The sequence below is a fragment of the Doryrhamphus excisus genome, chromosome 4 (assembly GCF_030265055.1).
Source record: "Doryrhamphus excisus isolate RoL2022-K1 chromosome 4, RoL_Dexc_1.0, whole genome shotgun sequence".
NCBI classification, from domain to species: domain Eukaryota; kingdom Metazoa; phylum Chordata; class Actinopteri; order Syngnathiformes; family Syngnathidae; genus Doryrhamphus; species Doryrhamphus excisus.
Genome location: NC_080469.1, coordinates 12,025,501 through 12,046,694, shown reverse-complemented (window position 1 = coordinate 12,046,694; position 21,194 = coordinate 12,025,501). Strand labels below are relative to the sequence as shown.

General features: G+C 39.6%; 1 protein-coding gene across 1 annotated transcript in view; it reads right to left on the bottom strand.

Moving 5' to 3' along the window:
• Window positions 1-21,194, bottom strand: part of LOC131127936 (uncharacterized) — a 310,697-nt gene that overhangs the window by 174,780 nt on the left and 114,723 nt on the right. Inside the window, exons 10-11 of the mRNA XM_058070344.1 lie at window positions 13,458-13,582; window positions 10,582-10,725 (exon numbers count right to left, since the gene is read on the bottom strand). Coding sequence (XP_057926327.1) covers window positions 10,582-10,725; window positions 13,458-13,582 — 269 coding nt within the window. The remainder of the gene's footprint in view (window positions 1-10,581; window positions 10,726-13,457; window positions 13,583-21,194) is intronic.

Genomic DNA, 21,194 nt, shown 5'->3' with positions numbered 1-21,194 from the left:
GGCTGCACGGCAACTGAGTGATTAGCACGCAGGCCTCACAGCTAGGAAACCAGAGGTCAATTCCACCCCCGGCCATTTCTGTGTGGAGTTTCCATGTTCTCCCCGTGCATGCATGGGTTTTCTCCGGGTACTGTGGTTTTCTCCCACATTCCAAAAACATGCTAGGTTAATTTGCGATTCCAAATTGTCCATAGGTATGAATGTGAGTGTGAATGGTTGTTTGTCTATATGTGCCCTGTGATTGGCTGGCGACCAGTCCAGGGAGTCCTCTCGCCCGAAGACAGCTGGGATAGGCTCCAGCATGCCTGTGACCCTCGTGAGGAAAAAGCGGTCGAAAATGAATGAATGAATTGTCATATCTCAATGCTCCGCAGAGCCGACTGATTTTAGGGAAATAAAATATCTTCACCTTAGTCTGTACAAATTAGTTACAACTTTTCCTGACAATCTCTCATGTGTGAGTTACTATTGCTGGTGATGTTATAGCTGATTAGCATTTTCTTAAAAGAACAAAAACACAATATTTGTATAGGTACAACAATTTCAAAAACAATTTCATGACAATATATTTTTTAAATTAATAAAAACATTAGGTTGAACATCCATGCAACATGCAAAATAAATATGATACTATATTATAGAAAAGTAGCTGTCACATGGAGTACCATGTTCGACTTACACTAATATTGTAACTATCTGCACATTCAAAACTTGGCTCCTCAAACTTTTTCTGCCAAAACCTGGAAAGTTGAGGAAAAAAATCATCATTATCAGCTGCTAGATCAAAAATGGAAAGAGGGGTAAAAAAATGACAGCAAAAGTTAAGGAGGGAGAGGTGGGTGGAGATGATGTGGGGAATGAGGATACAGAGCGATTGGAGCCAGAGAATGAGCGATGGTGGTGTGTGTCTGTGTGCATGTAAAAGAAGAGGCTGGGTGTATAATAAGTGGGTATAGTCATGACATAGAAGCCATTCCTTAACAAAGGTCCTGTGGACGACGGCCCAGTTGGACTTGTCAGGATCCTGCCAGTACTTTGCCACCTTTCTGCAAACCCTTCCACATATTGACTCTCTACTATCCAAGTCATTGATTCCTGCCTATTCATCTGTTCAGACCTGTGCACTTCTCTGCATGCACTATAGTCTGTTTTAATAAAAACACCAATTGCTATAAATGCTCTTACTTTAACAACAGCAGCAATGGGAATATGATAATGTCTCTCTATAATGTCTCTGGCCTATGTCATTTTGTAGGTCATAACCTTAAATTCATTGAGAAAACGGTATTACCTAACTCACATCTTGACACGATTGCTGATGACTGTAGTATCTTGCAATGGATTCCACATTATAGCACTACTCCGCAAATATAATACAAACAATAGATCTAAAAAGCCCATTTAAGTCAAAATAATATTGGGTTTGGTTTCACTATAACAATCCCACCACTCAAATGTGTGTAATTTAGCACATTGTGTCATATTACTATGGACACAAACATGGAATGGAAGACTCAAAGAGAGAGTGCAATCTTCTACAGTGAAATGAGACTCTGAAGGTGGCTGAAGCCATCTGTACATTATTGTCAAAATGTTTACGGAAACATAGCAAGTGGAGAATAATTCATTTGGGTAGATGCTTTGTGTGTTGAACATTTGGTTTGATAATCATAGCTTGAGTCTTATCCAAACTGTCTAGCTTGACCCATCTGTAATGACAAAGAAGGTTCAAAAGTCAAATCAACTGAGTTTAAGTAGCATGCCTCACGTCATGGACAGCAAGTTAGAAAATGAACTTGTCATAGATCTTGAAACTAAGCAATCCTTGAGCCTGCAGGGCTTCCTGGTGCTTGGATTTCCTTACACACACTTAAAACATCTGGTTTTACTAATTGGAAAATTACCTGTAAGTGTAAAATTTAAGCGAAAGCTTGTCTGTCACTCTATATCTATATGAGTGATTGTCTATTTATCCAGCGTATACCCCTTTTCCTTTCACACCAGAGAGGCATTAGAGGTCATGGATGGATAGATTGTAGCGATAAGACAGACGGGTGAAGTCATGGAAAACCAAAAAACAAACAGCAGGTTCAACAGAGATGGACAGATACAGTACCAACTCATTCTGAAAAACAATGACTTGCACATAATTCAAATATTTGGAGATCAACATAAACCTATAGGCCAAGTTGTGGTGGGATACTTAAATTGTGAAACCTTACAATTCACTTTGTGATGTTTGACTTGGCACAGGACATAGCAGAGAGTCTTGCAAGAAGTTTGCCAAGTTTGCTCCAGTCATGCTGAACATCCTTTGCCTTGGCTAGATAGTGACCTCAAACTTCAGCTCTATGTTGAAGACAGACTGAGGGTAAAATAGACAAATATCTCTAACGTCTAGGAAGGAAGTACACAAACTTTTCTGAAAAAAAAAAAATATATATATACTGTAGATCAGGGGTGGGCAAACTACGGCCTGGGGACCACACCCGGCCCGCCGAGCATTTGAATTTTGTTAACTTTATGCAGCCCACGAGTCAAAAAGTTTACCCACCCCTGGTGTAGATCAAGAAGAAAGAAATACAAGAACAAAAAATATTGCAATGAGCCTCAAACACATACCTGTATTCTAAGATATACAAGCAATCAACACCCCACCTGAATAAAACATTTAATAAAATGACTTTAGAATTGTTTTATATGTGCACATCCTCTTGATGACCTAAGCATTAATCTTGCATATGTATGTCCCTTTTTTTAGCTACTGCGCGTTTCATCATAGACTTTCATTAAATATACAGAAGGACATAGCATAGCATAGTTCAGTTTGAGGTTACGGTACAAAAAAACTCACTATAAACTCTGCAATTAAACTTGATGTTGCGTTTAACTAGCACTGTGTCAGCAGTGTTTGCCAGGGATTTATGCCATTGTGGTCCACACACGGGGTGGGAGGACAAGCGACACCAAAATGGGACCCACCGTTTCCTCTTTCCTATGATTACACACATTATACAACTCATATTTTAGTTTTGTATCTGTTTATCTTTGGTCAGAAAAAAATAGCTTTAATGTCAAATACTGTAAACATCCCTACAATTTGAAGCGGGGGCCTTTACTTCCTGTAGTTGTATGTGCAATTGTGATGATGGTGCTCAAAGGGAAATAGGTAATCAAGAAGATGGAGGCTCCTTCCATCACAAGAACAAAATGGAAAAAAATATTTTGGGAAACACACAGATAAGCTGTGATCTAAGACTCGTTCAATAAACAAGGGAAATCAGATAATCACTATGTCCAATTTCCTGAATATCAATTTCTTTGTTTCAGACAAAATACAGAAATACAAAAACAGTTAAGTAAGTCCTCTCCTTGGCCTTCTATGTGGGAAAATACAGACATACAAACAATTTTGATGCATCCAATAAACTGACCTAACTGTTTGAAAACACTGGTAGTCTGTTTGTGAAGTATAATACAGCACACCGTCTCTATGAAAGAAGACATCATAGTTTTCATGCTACAAAACCTGGTCAGAAATCATTTACAAAAGTTGATCAGATACACAAAGTAACTGAAGAAACCCAATCAGGAAGGAATTTGTGTCCCTCTTCTACTGAAGATGAAACTAGAGACTCAAATTGGGTGAATATTGTGATGTGATAACAGCTGAATATTCATTTTAGTGCAAGCGGAAGACAAACATTCCCGTTCTTAATGACATCTCCGGGGAGGAAGTTCATTACACAAGTTTGTTACACAACAAAAAATCCTGTCACTTGGAGAGGTCAGGGGAGGTTCACATTACTAACATTAGCTCATACCCGATGGCAAGTGGGTTACTGACATTTGAAAGGTCTGGCAACCAGATTTTAATAGTTCTCCAGATAGACAGCAATAATCCAGAGTGCAGTGTAGGACACGTCATCAGGAAAACAAACGTGACTGGACCATGGATTGATATGGCTGTCCTGAAAATAGTCATCAAAGCAATTATATTTGGTTGGATGTATGGTGAGACTACAAAATATATATGTGAGATGGGAAGACCCGGGTTTGAATTCCGGCTTGGGCATCTCTGTGTGGAGTTTGCATGTTCTCCCTGTGGATGCGTGGGTTTTCCTCCGGGTTTTCCAGTTTACTCCCATATTCCAGAAACATGTATGTTAGGTTAATTGGTTAATCTAAATTGTCCAAAGGTATGAATGAGAGTGTGAATGGTTTGCACCTCTCGCCGAAAGTCAACTAGGCTAGGCTCCAGTATACACCCTTGACCCTAGTGAGGACAAGCGGCATAGAAAATATATGGATGCATTTGTAAATTTGTAACATTTCAATATTTATCCTTACTGTATGTCCATAAATTCCACCATACTATAAGGGTGCATACAGGAGTTGTAAACACAGGTGTTTATACTGCATGCCTGTGTTCTTGAGGCAGTGTGTCTGTAAAAAACAGTGCAGCTATGGTGGCACATTGTTGTTGGTACTGACTGACTGTTGGTGCCTTTGCAGGATTTCATTTTTCCACTAGATTGGAGTCATGAGTGAAGACAAGATGTGAGACTCTGCACTACAAAGAATAGCATTGCTTTTTTGCACCACATACACACACACACACACACACCATAGTGGAGCTACTCATTCACACACACCCACAGACCCACTTCCCCACCGCCAGCGCTAGAAGATCTACCTGCCAGCTGCTGCCAGTCGCAGAGAAAGATGGGCTTTGTTGGTTTTGTGAAGCCCACCGACAAGACCCCCCTAGAGACTGCAGGTCTCCTGTAGCACAAGCCTCAGTCTTATCCACTTGGCTGCACAGGCAATCTGTTTTCTATATTACCAGCCTGTATCACTGTACTATGCACTATAGAACAGCAATTGAGCAGGAAATTAAGTTAGGGGATCGGTATTTGGTGGAGGAGAACAAGCTGGCTCCCTCTCCACATACAAGGATCATTAAATATCACACCAGTTTCTGGATGAATTCCCCCCACCACCACCCGCGCTGTCTCTGCAGTTGCCATCAACTCACTCTCCTCTATTATCTTTCTCTTCTTCTGTATCTTTTGCTTTTCTTCCTAGTTTTTTTCCTCACAAAGTGCCTGTTCATGTCTTGTCTTCTTGTATTGTGTGACAAATGAAACATGCTAATGGAAGTTTGAAGAGCCTGGTGTGTTTTAGCTATGCGGACAGGGGCTCTAGAAAGAGCTGAGGACTATCAGAGAAAAGAAAAATGGGGGAAATTGTTCTTTTGCATTTTATTTCCTTTTTTCTCCCTGAATCATTCGCTCTTGTCTGCTTGTTATCTATCGGTCTTTTTATCTTTCATTATGTCTCAGTCCACGCAAATGGATCGAAGTAATCTTTTGGATCAGCCAATGTGGTGGGTTTAGTTTTTCTTCTTCTATCGCTGTCCTTTTCTGCTATATTTCCTAACATAATAGTTGAGTAAGTTGCTTGTTCAAAACTGCAGTAACTATCTCTAGTCTTGGAAGCATAGTTGTCCCTCGTCACATAGAGGTTCACACTGTTTGGCTTCACTCTATCACGGTTTTCAAACATATATAAATTAATAAATCATGTTTGAATTTAAATTATTAGTACAAATATGGATAATTAAGCTGATTGTAGATATAATTTGCTTAACTTAAACATTTTCAAGCATGTATATGACTAAATAAAGTCAAATAAATATAAAGGCCATATAAAGAAGTTTTATTCTACATTGGTCACTAGGTGTCAGTAACTGTTTGGTGAGACAAGCACCAGACTTGGTAATCAGAGCAACAGGCTTTAGTTGCAGCTTTATATTGTCTCACAACAGGCACAATTAAAATAAGGTAATAATCATCATCCTAATCATAACACAAGCTACTGTGGCGGCCATAACCCATAACAAGCCAAAACTCAACTCTGAACCCGGCATAACGTCACTTCCTGTCCACTCCGCTTATTGTCTCGTATCATATCTACTATATTGGGTAACACAAATGTAAAGGTGATTATATGGGTGTTATTTCAAGTCTAGTAGGCTCTAATCATGTTTAGAAGATTGTAAACAAGTTATCCATCCATGCCCTTATCCTAAATAGGGTTGTGGGTATGCGGTTTGAGATTCAATCAGTCTTAAAAAAAAATGAATGAAGTACCCATCTCAGCTCTACTCTACTCACTGCAAATTCTCTCAAAAACTCATTCAAAAATCACAATATATATTTTACATACTTGAAGGTTTTTCAAAAGAAAGAAATGCAACAATTACTTTCCATGATAACATTTATGAAAGTAATTATGTTGCTAATCCCATCCTTCCTTTTTCTATGCCACTTATCCTCATTAGGGCCGTGGGGGTCTTTTACTAATCAAGTTATTTTTTTAGGGGAAGTAACTAGTAACTATAACTAAGTTTTTAAAGGGGACTTAACATGCTTTTCTGACCTAAAAATGTTGTATTCTCGTGTTAAATGATGCCAAAGTGTCAGATAATGAGGTCTGTGCATTTGGAAGTGAGCCTGAAGGACGTTTTGGATGGGTCTATAAAGTGTTTTTCTAATACAACTGATACAGTACATGTGCAACTGATGTCAACGCGATCTGGACTTCCTGATATGGGCTGCAGATTGCCTGCACTCAGTAAACCTAGAGTACCTAGAGGAGGAGCAGGAAGCAGGAAGTCCATGAAAACACTATAGAAATAGGTGCAGAATCTGGAAGATCTAGAAAGCTTTCTGTGCAGGTCACAGTGTATAACTGCTTTATAGTGGTGCACATCTGAATACAAAGTGCCGAAGACGAGTATATTAGATCCCCTTTAAAAATAAATTTCCTAACAGTCACTTTTCCATTGGAGAACTAATGTACAAAAACAATTTGAACACACACCCTTTCTTTTTATCATCTTCTTAATCATAAACTTAATTATCAACCTAATAATTAATTGGCATTTCAAATTAATTGAGGATTAATTTTGGATCGTCATTTGCCCTGGATCTCACTGTCTTAAATTAATGCATATTCATAGAAAACACTGGTTGTATTGTTTCCTCTGACACACAATGTGCACATTTCGGCACAATGGCCTCCATAAATACTGATGTATTTACCTTCCACAACTGGTAAGGAAAAAGAGGATTAAAGCCATACATTTAAAAACGTACTATAGATTCACACATGGCACACACATCACAGCATATGACAATTCCCGAATACAATGCAAATAGTGATGACAGGATGAATGCCATATTATTGACTTCCTTTCCACGAGTTTTTCTAACTTCTTGCCAAAAATATTTCCAGACAGATACAGTTCAAGGTCAAAATAATTCAACTCAATTCCCAATGTAATTGGTATTTATCTGCAAAGTTTATACATTTGCAGTAGTCACTTCAAGTCTGTTTAGTGTGGTTAGATTGGCGGAGGGCTGTCAGAGAGATGAGATGCCAAAACAAGTGGAAATCCCTCCTAAAGCGGCCATGATGGACAGACAGGCCACCATTAACAATGTGGTGACTTGTGAGAGCGGTGTCTGATGGAAAGATACCCTGGCATTTTCCGTGTTAAGAAGTGGCCCTTAAAGATTTCACACTTCCAATTTCTTTGAGTTATCGGACATCTCGAACCTGTCGCTCTGTCTGACAATCTCTGATTCTTGTTCACTGAAGCGCCAGACTGGATATTGACAAAGCAATCCACAGTGATACAGCAACAACACCTGACGAAACATTAGACAAACCCCTCGATAAACTCCAGACAAACCTTTCACACGGATGGCTGCTAACAACTTATTTATCTTTTTATCTATTGTTGATTGTTGATATGAGAGTTTGTACATAATATCTTCATTTGGAACCCACAGCATTTTAGTCATCATTTTTAGTGCGGAAGAATGCAAGGCAGGACACTTCTAAAGCGGAAAAGGCAGCGTTCAAGATCACTCTGTAAATTATGTCTCCAGGCAGCCTATTTAGTACATACTAGGTGGCCATGTTTTATAAATAGCAATAATTTATTGTGGCCAAAATTTAAGTACATATCAATCCTTGAAAATATAACCATTAATCCGAAGCACATATAGCATAACTGTAAACTACACTTTCTATTCTATCAAGTGCACATCTCAAATAATTGCAATGTAAGTGTGGCAATAAGAGCACGCTTATCTGTGGCTGTTCACACAAATGCATTGTGCTGCAACCTAATAGTTTGCAACAACAAAGAGGAGGATCTCCCCTGCGGATCACCGCTTTGGAGATGACATACAAAGTTAGATGCATTTGTCTTGGTCCACCTGTGATGACAACCCGTAGTGCTGTGACAAAAAAAATACTGCTTATTTTGAGTAAAGAATAAAGTAGTAATATCATGTTGTGATCTTACTTGTTGTATTTTGCACAATATAACTGTGTCATTTCCAATTAGGGTTTTATTGTTGTGATATGTTGATGTCATAATTGCAGTATATACAGTACATTCATATTCATACAAATGTCAACTCATGCATACATATATACTCCTTAAGTATTTAATTGTGTATATACAATATTTATATAAAAGTCAATAACTTAAAAGTGTAGTGTAAGTAGTTTTTATACTTTATATTAAAAACACATGGCTATAGATAAAGTCTATAATGCCTACATGTGGACTCCTACAACCAGTCTATGTGCAAAAATAATATACATGTGAGACTATTTTATATATTTGATAAGTGAGGGTGTGTATATGGTTAAGGAGGCGTGGCGCTAGTGTCTGCATGTGCTGGGGGGAGTGAGGAGAGGGTGAAGGACATAGTGTCAGGGCTTGTCTGACATGTGGCCTAGTGAGCTGGCTAGTTGGCTCTCTGGCTGGTTGGGTGGTTTGCCGTCTAGATGGGTGGTTGGGCACATCCCAGCTCCAGCCTGGCAAGACTCTCCCTCCCTCCCTCCCTGGAGTGACGGGCTGAGACATTAAGACAGGCGTTTTAATTAACTGTGCCACTTCTTCCACCTGCTGCCCTCAATATGCTCTGGCCCAGGCAAGCTGTCTCTCATAGCACTGGCGCGCATGTTCTCTTTCTGCTCCATACCCTATTCATTTCACTTCACTCTCTTTCACTTTTTTTTTAACCAATTTTCAAATATGCCCCTGTATGACTTTAACTTCAGCTCCCCTTAATCTCTTTTCTTAAATCCTATGTGCATCCATCACACTGTTTGACCCTCACAAATGATATTCATACCAGAAAGATAAGACACACGATTCCATGAAGCCCTGTGACAGAATTTGATAAATACTTTTTTTTTTTTTACTCGTAGAGCGAATTCCTACATGTGTTCTAATGACCATCTAACTAACCATCCCACCCCCGCACACATCCCACCCTCACCCTCATGCTCTTCAAATCTAACTGGTAATTCAGTTCTGCCCGACACTCATCAGGCTATTCATTAAGTCCTGACTGGAGATGGATATTTCAGTTCCCTCATGACAGGTTTGAGCTGGGGATGTGACAGCATTTGAAGAGCAAATGTAATACAGCAGCAGATTTATTTGACTGTGTTTCTGTATGCTTGGACATGTCTGTGCTCATAAATGTTTGTATTAATAGGAGTAAATCTTTCATTGACCATTTGGTAAACTCACTGGCTATTGCTTCTCCAATAGATTAAATCATTTACAGTATCTCACAAGGGTGAGCACACTCCTCACATACTAGCCCACCTATCTTCTTAATGGACAATACCATAAGAAATTAAACTTGGGGATAGTTGAGTATTGTCAGCATACAATTTGTATAGTATCCACTGAGCATGACTCAACACACAGCAATTGTTGTCAACCGAGCTAACAACATAAGTGAGTACTGAGATACAGTAAATGTGTATTGCCTACAGTCAAGCATGGTGGCGGTGGCGTCATTGTCTGGAGCTGCATGAGTGCTGCCACCACTGTAGAGCTTAGGGTTACTGGTGAAAACATGAATTACAACATGTACTGTGACACTTTGAAAAGAAGCAGGATCCGGTCCCTCCAGATGACAACTAAAAGAACACAGCAATACATGATCTGTGGCTCTATGCTAAAATTACATTACACTTTTAGTTGGGTTAATAAAAGGCAACCGCATTACCAACACTGGAAAGGGATTGTACAAAGTGTTTTATTAAAAAGGATTAATGTCCTACTCCCTTTGAGAAATAAAGTCTAAGAGGTAGAGCTAAAACTGATCTACTGTGAAGGGCCCTGAGTTGTATCATCACTATAGTCCGAAGACTGCACCAGGGGTCCATATATCACCCATGCGGATGGGGAGCATTGGTCTGCTTTGTAAGGAGAAGTGACTTTGAATCCTCTGCAGTGAGGTGAAAGAGGCTATGTGTTTATACATCCTTGCTGGCCCTTGGGAGAGCTGTTAATGAATGATGTGAATAGATGAATGCTGCAGATAAAAGCATATACCTTCATGACGGCCAAAGCGTACAGCCAAGTATTAATGTACTATCCTATATGATGTGTGTGTGAGCATTCAAAGCATGTGCTGCGAGTCTGCATATACAGCGAACAATACAGCAGATTTAGAAAGATTATGTACTGACCTGTTAGAAGCAGGCTATGCCAGCATCCGGCAGCCATATCCTTCACCGGTGAACACTGTAACATCACGTGTTGTGGGTAGAAGATGTTTTTTTGCGTGTTTCCACAAGCTCGTCCACAGCCCCACTGAAACAACTTCCCGTCACCTACATATCACAAATAAGAGAAAAATGCATTGTTAAAAGCACATCCATCCATCTATTTATTTTCTATGCTGCTTATCCTCAGTAGGGTCGCAGGGGTATGCTGGAGCCTATGCCAGCTGACTTCGGGTGAGAGGCGGGTTACACGCTGGACTGGTCACCAACCAATCGCAGCGCACATATAGACATATACTATATGCATAGCCTATTCGGTTACAAACTATCTAGGTGTGGAATGCTCAATCTTACCCAATACTTATTCCAACAAGTCTGCTTTAGCACAAACTACTACACATGCATGGCCATAGACAACCACAACAATGTGTATTGCTGTGGGCACCATTCAATTATATATGCACCTTTAGTTTCCCTTGTGTGACACCCAGAAATTGTGTAACTCCAAAAGCACAAAAAGTTTTTCTTTCGTCATGCAGTTGTTGTGTAATAGACAAGCGCTCACAGGAGTGTTGCCACTAGAGCAGCGTGTGTGCACCGCTGTGGAAGCCTTCATTCAGCCTTTGCCTATAGCAGAGGTCATTTTGTGACAGTGCTACGAAAACAGAGCATGGACACAGGCCTTTGTCAACACTCCTCCATCCCTGTGAAGTATGCAAACCAGACATTCCAAAGTGAGGCCCGCGGGCCATTTGTGTACTGCATTTTAATGAGCCTGTGAACAGCTCGTTGTAGAAACAAAATATAAAATAAAACAAAAAAATATATAAAAAAGTATAAAATAACTAATAAAAAAATAAAAGTCTTATACATCACTTATACACAATACACATATAGTTCATTAATAATAAAAAATAACTATATCAACTTATATAGCAACTTAAAATAATGTACTGATTCAAGCCCCACACATTTCCAGTGAAACCACACCCAGTTTCTGTTTATTATTTGGGTTTATTTAGTTGGGTGAACAGATACAGATAGTGGTGAACTCGCTCATTCCTTTTTTTCTTTTTGTTTATCATTCTTTATTCTAATATTTCCCTGGACAGCCTCTAACTTTGATTGCGGCATGCATTCGCATTTATTTCAGTTTGCATTATCTTCTCCGCAAGATCTTGTATTGATAAAGGGAGATGTCATAATAAATAGTGATTACATATAATCATCAGTGTGATAATAAATGAATAGTAATGTAGATAAAAATTACAGAACAAGTTCAAAACTCTTCTTCCTTGTATTTTTCAAAAATCAACTGCTCATATTGTTTCTTGAATTCTAACATTATTTTTGTTCTAATAATTGACTATAATATGCATTTCTTACCACCTCTAGAGATTGTTGTCAACATATTTTTATATGTGATGTGTTTTTTCTGCATCCTTTGTTTATTGAAAGATAAATTTCTTGTATAATGTATTCTTACAGGCATTTTTTACTCCTTTTGTCATCCATGGCTGATTATTTGTTCTCTCACCTCCTGCACATTTCTCTAAAATGAGCCCCAAGGGATGTGTCTTTGGATGTGATTGTTAACCATCGGAAGCGACTCGATGCACAAGTTAAATAACTTGTTGCCAGCTTAATCATTATCACCATAATTTAAAAAAAAATTTTGGGGCCAAGCAGTGGCCAGGGATTTGGACTATTTCGGTATTAATGTACTGATATTATTGTTAAACCACTTGTGGTGAAATGTAATTAATGTGCATAGCTTATAGATTAAGGATTGGGCTTGATTGGTTTTATCAGAGGTATGAAGTACACAGACTTGCTTATTTACCTAAAAAAAGACCACTATTTAAATACCTAACTTTCATCACAACATATGTTTTATATGTCATGAATGAAGTGCCTGCTGAGTGTATATTCAAATGAAAGCTGGAAGGAGACTTTCTGTTAGCAGGAGGACTCTAACCCTCTGTTCATTGCATCTTGAATGGTCCTCCAGCACATCTCTAGGACCATGTTGTCCTTGTTGTGGTTGCTGCTGCACGAGGCCTCTGGTGATAAATTATGGATGCAACTCAAAAGCTGTAAAATTTGTTGTATCTTCTATTATCTTCATGTTAAAGGCCACAAAAGCTCTTCAGTGAAGTCAGCCATTAAGAAATGACAGGTATTGCTATCAGGCTTCTTTATAGCCTATTACCTGCAATGACAGCAGCTGCTGCTGCACCACTGTACAGCCTATCACATTATTTGCAGCCAAAGTCAGCTACTGTGTCATTTCACCTCATTTTCTTGACAGTGGTATCATAAATCCATTGGGCTGCAGGGGGAACTGTCGACTACCTCGATTATCTTCATAGCCTGAATGAATTCTGAAATGTATGTAACAGGCAATGACTGTTATGGATCAGAAGCCAGGGCCATATTCTCTCACTTTCTCTCCCTTCTTCCTTCATTCACGCATGTGATGTGTACTGTAGATTGAGGGCTGGGAGGCCTGATACTCACATAAAACTGAGTAAAATATGTGGACTTCGGAGCACAGTGAAAGATTAGAAATTCAAATAAGGTCAGAATTAACAAATTTTTAACAAGAACTTGTGTTTTCTTTTCAGAAGACTTAATTTCACATGGCATGAACTACGCACATCTGTGTTAATTTGCATACATTAAAAGACTATAAAACAGTAAGTAAGAAGCATGGAATAAGAGCCGGCATTAAAAAACAATGAGTAAAATTAAAAGTATTGACATTATCAAATGTCAGTTCAATCAATATCTAAAGACTCAATGGGGTTTTATCATATTTCCACACTTCATTACTGTACCTGTCAATGCAAGACTGTGGTTGGCCCCACAGATGACCTTAGACACACGGTCCAAACCTTCCACAAAGTGAGGGATGATGACATTCCCATCAGAACCACTGCCTATTTGTCCACAATCATTGTGCCTGTGGGCAGAAGAGCATGAACACATTATTAAAAACATAATTAATTACCTGAGGGTTGCCATTGTTGTACTATATATTTTATAATAAATATCACACTGAATGCATTCAAATATTGAGTTCATTTTCTATAGGGTAATAAAAATCAAATTAATTAAAGTGTGGCAGTGAACAAGTTCCACTGGGAACTGCGGAACATATGCGTGTTCCAACCATTTCCACACGTCCTCTTTGTGACAATAACGTGGCCCTATCAGAGGAGAAACACCTCACTAACTAATTAGACTCTCAGGGTGCATTCTGACAAAATAAAGAAAGAAATGTGCTTGAAGGAAGACTCGGTCTCAAGCAATTTGCATCTGCCACTTTTTTACTGCATCTGTTCCAAGTGCCATTCAGCGCTCTCGTCCTCCTTTTGTTGGGAAGTGTTGAGCCCCAACTATTTAAACTCACCTCCTACCTACGCAGAGCTTTGTTCCAGCTCCTCTGCAGGCCAGTAATGAGCCAACTGCCACAAAACGGCTTGGAAATTAATGACTCATTACGTACGGGCCCGGACCGCTCCACAGCCTCTCCTCCCCCGCTCTACCACACATGCATGCACGTAATCTCCTTCTCTCTCTCTCTCTCATCCCTTCAGCCCATACAGAAAGACCCCAACACCTCCCTATAAATTAGAGCCTATTACAAGACTCCCATGTTAGCAGGGCAAAGAAAGAGAATCTTCACAGCTCAAGAGTGTGTGTAGGAGAGATTGGGGGAGTTGAATGCAGAGCCTTAAGGTGCTCTTTTCACACCCTCACCCTTATCCATTATGCCAGTGTGTAGAGCCCCCTCGGAGAAATGTGCATGCCCAAAAAGACTTGAGGTTGAAAATAAGTCACGGGAAGGATTCTTGGTCACACCTTTTGCCTCCTCCTCCTACTTCAGTGTCAGATTATATCATGGCTAGTCCTCAAGACGGGCAACATTGTCACAGTGCTCCTCTTCTTAAATGAAGTGCTGAATGGCAAAAATCAGGGTTTTCCAACCTCTGAGTCAGGGCCCAACATGGGTTGCAGATCATTTTTTAATGGGTCACAAGGTAAAATACCGTAAGCTGTGTATTTGATCATCAAGCAGCCGCATAGTTTCTTGGAAAGGGACCGTGTTTACTCAATTTTTTATGCATTGTGAGAGTATATACAAAGGGGCATGGTACATCTTGACTTGATAATATTTGCCCATTGTTCCAAAAGTTCACATACACAGATTTTCAAATAGATTTAGGTGTGGGCTCTCACTGGGCCATGATAAAACATTATTGATCTTCTGTTAAAATTATTCTTTTGCTGATTTAAATGATCATGATTTTTCGACCATTTGTATTGAGTCGTGGAATCATATAGAGTAGCTTCACACAATAACCTGCACATAAAACGATCTAGAGCTTCCAGTATCTGTACCTATTCCAGCTGTATTTCCTTGGATTTGTGCTTCTGCTAGTCTGTTTATTTTATTCCACCCACGGTCCGCCTTCAGGCCAGCCCACTCCACTGTGATTGGTCACAGTTCCAAAGTATTTACCAACTACACACTTTGTCAGAAGCACCGTTGGTGCCGTTGAGCTCAAAAGCTGGACGTGAGGCCGTCGTGTTTACTAACTGCAGACCATCTTGGCACAACATCGGCAGTGGATATGTGATCATTACACGTTTTTTGTGGGACTACCAGACATCGGTGAACATTGTGGTTCTCTCCACCTCCGTGGACACACAGTGTGTCCGCCATTAATACACCTTTCCCGGCAAGAGTGCGCTGCCTCTGGCTTCAGCAACAGTTTGGCGGATATTTCACGTTCATGGCAAAGAAAACAGTCCTGTGTGAAATGCCGTTGACAGATGAAAATATTTTTCTCTTTCTGGGAATCATAAACTCCAATAACTTCTGCCATTGTAAACAGAGAAGCAAAGCTTGGGGATGGGCGGGGGAAGCAGCCATCCTAAAACTTCTTTCAGGGCTCACTTCCAAATGCGTAAACCTCATTATCTGAAACTTTGGCATCGTTTAACATGATAATACAACATTCTAACTTATACGTCAGAAAAGTGGAATAATCATAATAGATCCAGTTTAACATGATGCTGCCACAATTGTGCTACATCATGGGTATGGTATTCTGGTTGTACAATACCTTATAATTGTGGCTAAAAACCTTGACATGTTATTGATTTCTTAGTTTTACCCTCCATTTCACTCCTCAATGCAATACCTAATGATTCAAGGATGTGTACCCTGCCTCTCGCAAGATGTTAGCTGGGATAGTCTCCAGCATACCCGCACGACCCGAGTGACGATAACAAGCATAGAAAATGGATGGATGAATGTGCTGGCCTTTGTTGGGAGCCAAACTATTGTTCTACATTTCTGTTATTTTGAAATTTCTCGTCTTTTTTTCCCTTGTCGGATATTTCCATTGGCACATCATACGTTCATTGGCTTTTGAGGCTATGGAGCATTTCAAAGCAATCCCTCAGAGAGTGAATGGGTGAGATCGCATGAGCTTGAGGTGGTTTAGAATGGCAAATCCTGCTGAAAGTGTCATTTCCAGTCTGAGACATCAATTTGGTGTGTGAAACGAGGCCCCGAGAGAGGCCAATAGCCTTAAAGATTCCTGACAAGAGCAAAAGGCCTGGGGATCAACTCCTACTCACCTGGATAAAACAGGAATTTTACAAAGCCCCCCAAACACACGTAGCAAAGTGAGAAAAGAAGAGTGAAGAAAACATGATAGACAATTGAGACAAAAGTGCTGAGCGAACTTAAATAGAAAAGAGTTGTATTTAATCGTTTTTAGGGCATATGACTTTTTATGAGGAACATATTATATCATTGTGACACTCTCTCAACAATATTTATTTCAATCGTGAACACTAATTATTTTCCATTTTCACTGTCCTACTAATGTGTGCAGTGCTTGTTTGCACTGTATGGTAACAAATACATAAAACAGGCTCAAGCCAGTGATCCCCATCTGGAGATGCTTAAAGAATCTTCAAGAAGACCATAAGTATGGTAGATATGGAGGTATTAAAACGCTGACATGTACAAAGTATAGTATATATTTCATATTTTCAAAAAACTGTCAAGGTAGACAGGGCATTAACTGCAATATAAAGCCTCAGTTAACTTAAGTGAGAGCAAAACGGCTGATAATTATTGCGCCAGCTCGTTAGGCTTGTTTTGACACCAAAAGTACTTAAATCACTATGCAGCCATATGCACAAGCGTGGATTCAAATACACACATGCAGATGTTACACTTTATTCCTGGTATAATGAGGCATGCTGCATACAGGTTGTGTGTCACTTGTTTAGATGCACAGAAATGCTTCAAATTAGATTCATAGGAAATTATCATGCAAACTAAATATGCAGTCATTAATCTATCGGCTAATGTATGAATTGGTCATCCAAAAACATTCCATGTCATACCGATTGATCAAAGTTATGCTTGTGTTGTTCTCTGCGTCTTTTAAATACCACAAGAAGGAAAATATTTAAAGCTAGGTCCTGATAAATCAAGACAGTTTTTTCATTTTGTCAAAATGTTATCCATGAAATGACCATGTAGAAAATCAAGGCATTCATATTTCAGACCCCCATAAGTCTTGTCTAATAACTTCCAAGGAATAAAATCCTTGGGACGGCCATGGACGTTTAAGCTTCAATGCGGTAAAATACAATGGCTGTAAAATATTAATGTATGTGGTAAAATTATGCGGGCAGTAATATTTTAGATTGCCGCTGTCTGTGAAAAGGCATATCTATATTTATTTACAAGAAGGCCTAGTGGATGAGGGGCTTTGTTTGAAGCCATGTTTATGAATATCAACTCAGGCTCAAAGGTAAGTGGCCGTAAATTTACCAGAGGATCTTTGTAAAGTTCCCTTGGAGGACATAACTTCAGGTCTAACTACTGCCTTCCGTCACTTGACTTTTAAACATTTAGATGTAGCCCACCTAACAGTTACTAAATTATGAAGTGGTCCCTTTTGAGTGTCGCAGTGTTGTAACTTTGCATTTATTTGGTGCAATTAAAAGGTGTGTTTTGTCCTTGATCTGGACTGTTTGACTTTGGAAAATTGTACAGCTGCTGTGTTGCAGATGTTGCCAATGACATACTTAATAAACAATGATTTTACAATTTCTTTTTTTTCCTTTTCATATGCAGATCCAAAGTGTAAACTACTTCAGACGGTGACCTGGGCAAATGCAGCCTCAATCTCGGCATATGATCAAAAAGATTTTGTAACATGTAGCTCAAATCACCTCAGGCCATCAAGGCCAGCTGGAAGAGTTCGTTCCATGTGATGAACCTTTCATGGATGACTTATTCATGCTTTCTTTTCTAGCCATATCGCTGACATATGTATTTATTTTTATTCAAGGCTATGGACATCAGATCACAAGGATGATTGCATTTGTAATGGTGTTACAGTTGGTTGACTTGGAGATGATGGATACACAGGTCTGTATCCTCCGGCAAGGATGGTCACATAAGAGCCAGGCATCCGGGATTATGACAACAAATTTCTCAAGACCAATGGATTCAATCGGGTTTCACAGCTGAACTCTTGCCCTTCACTTTAAAAGTACAATCACAATCAGCTGTTCTGCCAAAGGACCAATGCAGCAATGACCGATATCATTACACAACATGATTTCAAAACGTTGATTGGAAAACAAAAGGTTAAGCAGTATATTATATTTGTTTGAGTGCTGCACCCCATGCAAATCACCACAGCAATACTCAAACAGCATTACTTTTCCATAATTTCAAAAAGCAACTGGTTTTAGGATTGGGCAGAAAATTGTGCAAGTTTAGCACAAATTGTCAAGTGTCTGCAAGGGTCCATCCATTACTGATGGAGAACCGCCCAATAAAACTGCATTGGTGCTTTTCTACTCTTGGTTGTCACTGGGAACAAAACAACAGATTAAAAAAATGGTTGCTCACTAGTAGGACATCAGTGTTCAGACATAAAAGTAAAATCTAAAAAACAAAAAAATAGGTGTCAAAGTGGAAGATGGAAACTACTGTGTTTCTGTCTAAACACATGAAAAAACACTTTGGAAAAGGCGGACTTGCCCATGAATGAATATGTCGTACTTGCCCAGTGACCGACATATACACATTATTTTCAAAACTCATATTGTCAACCTGAATGTACACCTGGTAGAGTATGAAGAATACAATAGTGGATAGTACAGGGAGTAGTTTCCGTCCATCGTGCATTGTCTCGTTTGTCATTTCTGTCATTCCAGTGGTTGTAATTTTGACTACAATGTGTATGTGTATAATTTTGTGAGATTTAAACACAAATAAACAAAATAAACATATCTTTACTCATGTAAGTGTACCCTTAATTCCCCCTCGGTTTGTCTAATTTCTATCCATTGTGTCTCTAACATCCTATAGGATGACACTGAACACCTTTTGTACATCTACTGTCTTGTGTCATTCGGTCCCTTACATTAACTGACACTTTGAATCAGTTCACACCCAAAGTGCACAGAGAAAAGTGCTAAACGAGGACTTTGGGACATGTCACAGTCCACTTAGAGAGCTTTACAGTGAGACTAACGGCAGCTCAGACAGACTGTGGGCCTTTACTGTAATCGTAAGCATGTACTCAAGAGATGTGAGGCAATTAATCGATGTGTATGTGAAGAGATTTTTCCATTCATTGATTGCAACCCTGCCCACTGATGGAAAAGTGAATATAGCTGTGTTTACATATGCTTGATTGATTGTCACGTTCAGTTGTGGGGCACAGGGCACATATAGACAAACAACCATTCACACTCACATTCATACCTATGGACAATTTGGAGTCGCCAATTAACCTAACATGTTTTTGGAATGTGGGCGAAAACCACACAGAGATAGCCGAAGGTGGGATCGAACTCGGGTCTCCTAGCTGTGAGGTCTGCACGCTAACCACTCGAGTACCGTGCAGCCCCCGCACGAAAAGGCAAAGTAACAAAATGACGACGTGGGGTCGGTTGCACGGCTAGTGGCTAACATAAATTCATCATTGTATACCACGGAACAAGAAAACAGCTAATGAAGATGCAATGGAATGCATCCCAGACACAAGTAACAGGAGTTACAGGAAATATAAAAGACAAAGAAAAGTTCAGGCGAAAAACAACAGAGATGCAAACAGGGTGAATCGAGTACAAGCAAAAACTATGAACTGAAGCCTAGCAGAAGAGCTGAACAGCAGAACAAAATAGCACTCTAATTACAAATCATGAACAGGTGCGCTCCTACCTCCCCTCAAAAAAATTTCCATTTATATAAATTACCAGTATATTAAGTTATTGTTGCAGCTAACATGAAAAAACTAGATTTATCTGGCGGAATAATACTCACAATGCCACAAGCTGTGGAAACAGTATAGACAATTGCGCTACGAAGACTCAACAAGATGCTTATTTGCAGGAACACCACAACAGTGACTGTTTGGAAAGTGCGAGAATCGAACCACCAACTTTCCCGTTTTTGGACAACCTGCTCTACCACCTGAGCCACCGCCCCACAAATGAAAAGGTTCAATAAAGTCATTTATTAACGAAAAATCAGTTTTACGTATCATCAATGTACCCGATCACCCGATGATCATGGCATGTATATAAAACAATAAAATGCTATTAGAGCTTTTTTTTTCCTCTCATGACGTGCAATGTTAGCTGGCTCATGCCAACTCGTTTTCTTTCGTTAGAACGCACAGAAAAAAAGAAATAATGTTTCACATAATGATTGTGGATGATGGGCAAAATTCCAAAAATGAGCAGTTTTCCTTTTAAAATGATCTAAATTCCCCCAAAGTTCTGTCACAATCCCACCGTAGGTTTCTTCCTTCCCTGTCATTTCCTGTTTTGTGAGCAAAAATCAAGCAGACCCCCACACCACTTAAAGGCAGTATTTACAGTTATGATCTGGCTGTCGTGTTTTAAGGAGGCTAGCTGCGCTATGGCTTTTTTTATTCATTTAGCTGCAAGGCAGAGGGTGATAAGACAGAACGAAGACTTCCCTCATACTGAGACACATGCCAAGTCTGACATAATCCAATCGGGTCCATTTTCATCAGCTTTTGTTTTATGTTTTTTGCTTCTCTTTTGGACTTTCCTTTGGTTCCAACGATAGCTCAAAAACCTGAAATGACACAATTCGGTCGCAGTTGTATGGCAGTGAGGCTGCGATCCAAACGGCTTTTCTGCAGAAAAATCCTTGAAGACCCACACACATTTAAATCTGGCCCTGGGGGCAACAGACTCTAAACCGCTGAGATAAAAAGACATCCAGGCCAAAAGCAAAAATATATATTTTAAGGGAGGGCTTACCATGGCAACAAAAAGGCATGTCAAACTTGTGGAAAAGAGGCATTCTGACTGAGGAGTAAACACAGACCACTGTGCCTGTAGGAAAGCCTAAGAAAAGCTCTCCGCATATTAAAGGGCCCAGCCTCACACATGTATACAACTAAGGGGGAGACAATGGCAGTAATAACAGGCGAGGCGTCAGGGTTTGGAAAAGACGGTTAAACGGTCATTTGCAGAGAGAAACA